This window comes from Sinocyclocheilus anshuiensis, unplaced genomic scaffold, assembly GCF_001515605.1.
Source record: "Sinocyclocheilus anshuiensis isolate Anshui unplaced genomic scaffold, SAMN03320099.WGS_v1.1 scaffold999, whole genome shotgun sequence".
NCBI classification, from domain to species: domain Eukaryota; kingdom Metazoa; phylum Chordata; class Actinopteri; order Cypriniformes; family Cyprinidae; genus Sinocyclocheilus; species Sinocyclocheilus anshuiensis.
Window position 1 is genome coordinate 729,394 of NW_015544197.1, and position 2,393 is coordinate 731,786.

Genomic DNA, 2,393 nt, shown 5'->3' on the forward strand with positions numbered 1-2,393 from the left:
ATATTAAAAATTGTCTTTGATCTTTCAAGCTGTTTAATGCCACTCAGCGGGTGTTGCATGCATCCGTCCAAAAGCAGTTAAATAAAATGCGCCCATCCATTAAAAAATAGTGTCTCACACGGCTCTGGGGGGTGAACAAAGGCTTTCTGTTGCGAATCGATGCGTTTTTGTAAGAAAAATATCCATATTCAAAACGTAATAATCACTTTACTGTAGCTTGCGCTTACTGTTGTACACGGAAGCAGTTCCGGGGGAATGATGTATGAGGTCAGCTTTGCGCATGCGCCGCTCAGAAGTGACGCACGCGGAAGCGCAGGGTCATGTGCATCCATGCTCTCATATTATTCATAGTAAGATGGCAGTGACACACAAAGGAAATGGGTTATAGTATATAAAACTAGAAAATGTGATGCGTAAGCGAGCAAAATATTCCCGTGCGTGTGATTTGTTTCTCGAGGGCATGAAAAACTTTGTGTTCATGAAAAAATCATTATGTACTGTATGTATGCAAGATAATCATTGAAAAAAAACCTGAGAAAATAAAAATATTAACAGATGACTATACTATATACCAAAAATAAAGCTGAAAATAATGCTGTACGAACCATTTATGTTAAATGTGGTCTGAAAATCTAGTGAGAGAAATTTAAGTCTGGAAAAGTATGGAATTATGAAATGGAAAATGTGTAGGAACCCTGCCTATGCAAAATCCAAATTGTAGAAAATGTCCACCCTAACTTTCACTATTTCCACTTCATTGTGTCCAAGGATATGAAAAAGCCATGGAAATTCTTCCTAGTTATGTTCAGTTCTGCAGTATTTAATCTGCTGGAAATTGGGTGTGATCACTGTAAAATGATTTTTAAAATTCCTGCTGGAAAAATCAAATGTGGGAACCCTGTTAACAGTGTTTGCATGCATGTGATCTGATTGTCTAAAACTGGTTTTATGCATGCAGATCTGAATGTGTAATGTGGTTCTGCTTTTTCTGTAATCAGAGTGAAGCCCAAATCTGATGTTCATGTTGCTATGGCGTCCCCAGTCATGGCACCCGTGGAGGCTCTTCCGAGCCACGGAGGTGAGCAGCAGCCGCTGTCCACTCCTGCTCAGCATCATTCACAGGCCATTCCCACCCTTCTGGCTCCACCAGATCCGACACCTCCCTCTCAGCCCACTGCTGTTCTTTCAGCCCTACCGGCAGCCATGGCTGTCACTCCCCCTGTGCCTGCCTCCATGGCCAATGCAGTGGCTTCTCCCACTCAGCCAGCGGCCACCAGCACTGCTGCCCTGAGCTCCACCCTTCCAGAGGTTAAAGTGAAACAGGAAACTGAGCCAATGGATACTTCACAAGCAGGTAGGTGTGCTTGTGAAAACAGGAGTCCACATATTCCTTATACAGTCATAACAGCTATAAACACTTGACCTTATGATATTGGTTATTTAACCATGCTCACTGCTTCAAGGATGAAAAACTCTAATTCAAGGATGGATACTCTATTTACTGTCTGTCCATCAAACAAAATGACGTACCTGATGATTTTGGAATAAATTACTTCAAATGCAGTTTTACATAGTTTATCGTTGTGCAAAAATCAGAAAACACAAGCTTTTGTATCAGGTTATGGTGAAACCCTTAATGTAAAGGTAAAATATGAGAACATAGTGAAATTATTAAAAAACTGATTCACACTGGAGTTTTTTTCTTCTTCAAATAAAACCAAATATTCCACATATAAGAGAAGTCAATGAATGCAAAAGTATCTTGGATGAAGCCCATTTGCATTTAGTAAACAGATGTTTACTCCAGCTGTAGATAGATATTTACGGAGGAAATAAACCTGAGAAGCATATTGCATATACAATTTAGGGGTGCGCCGATCCGATATTCAGGATTGGTATCGCTCCGATACTGGCATTTTCTGCTGGATCAGGGTATCGGTCAGACGAGACGGATCCAAATCCGATATAATGCGTATACTATTCTGTGTTTTTGTTAAGCCCCACGAAAGGCACAAAAACATTATAAAGCACCATAAACATCAGCGGTTTTGCATAAAATGACTATCTTGCTGGAGTTTATAGCTAATTCTAAATCATGTTACTTTCTACCAGGTGTCTGTTAGAGATCACAACACTGGCATACAGAGCACTATGAATTGTTCTTCACGCGCACAGTAAATGAAATTTAAAACTGTTAAAAGAAAAGGCTCAATAAACTAACGCACAGATTTAATACACTACGCATCAGTATCTTTGAACTTTTCTATGCTGTGACTCCGTGTTGCTTCAAGCGCATCATTCTGCACACGGGATGTGCAGAAGCGTTTCGTGCCGCTCTGTATTGGAGCCTTTCATGTTATAATACTTTTGCGCAATGAAAGATTGTTAATAGC

At 40.2% G+C, this 2,393-nt stretch overlaps 1 protein-coding gene across 1 annotated transcript in view; it reads left to right on the top strand.

The window, feature by feature from the left end:
- LOC107696772 (histone deacetylase complex subunit SAP130-like) overlaps positions 1-2,393 on the top strand; it is a 25,363-nt gene that overhangs the window by 18,330 nt on the left and 4,640 nt on the right. Inside the window, exon 16 of the mRNA XM_016497268.1 lies at positions 999-1,354. Within this exon, the coding sequence (XP_016352754.1) occupies positions 999-1,354 (356 nt within the window). The remainder of the gene's footprint in view (positions 1-998; positions 1,355-2,393) is intronic.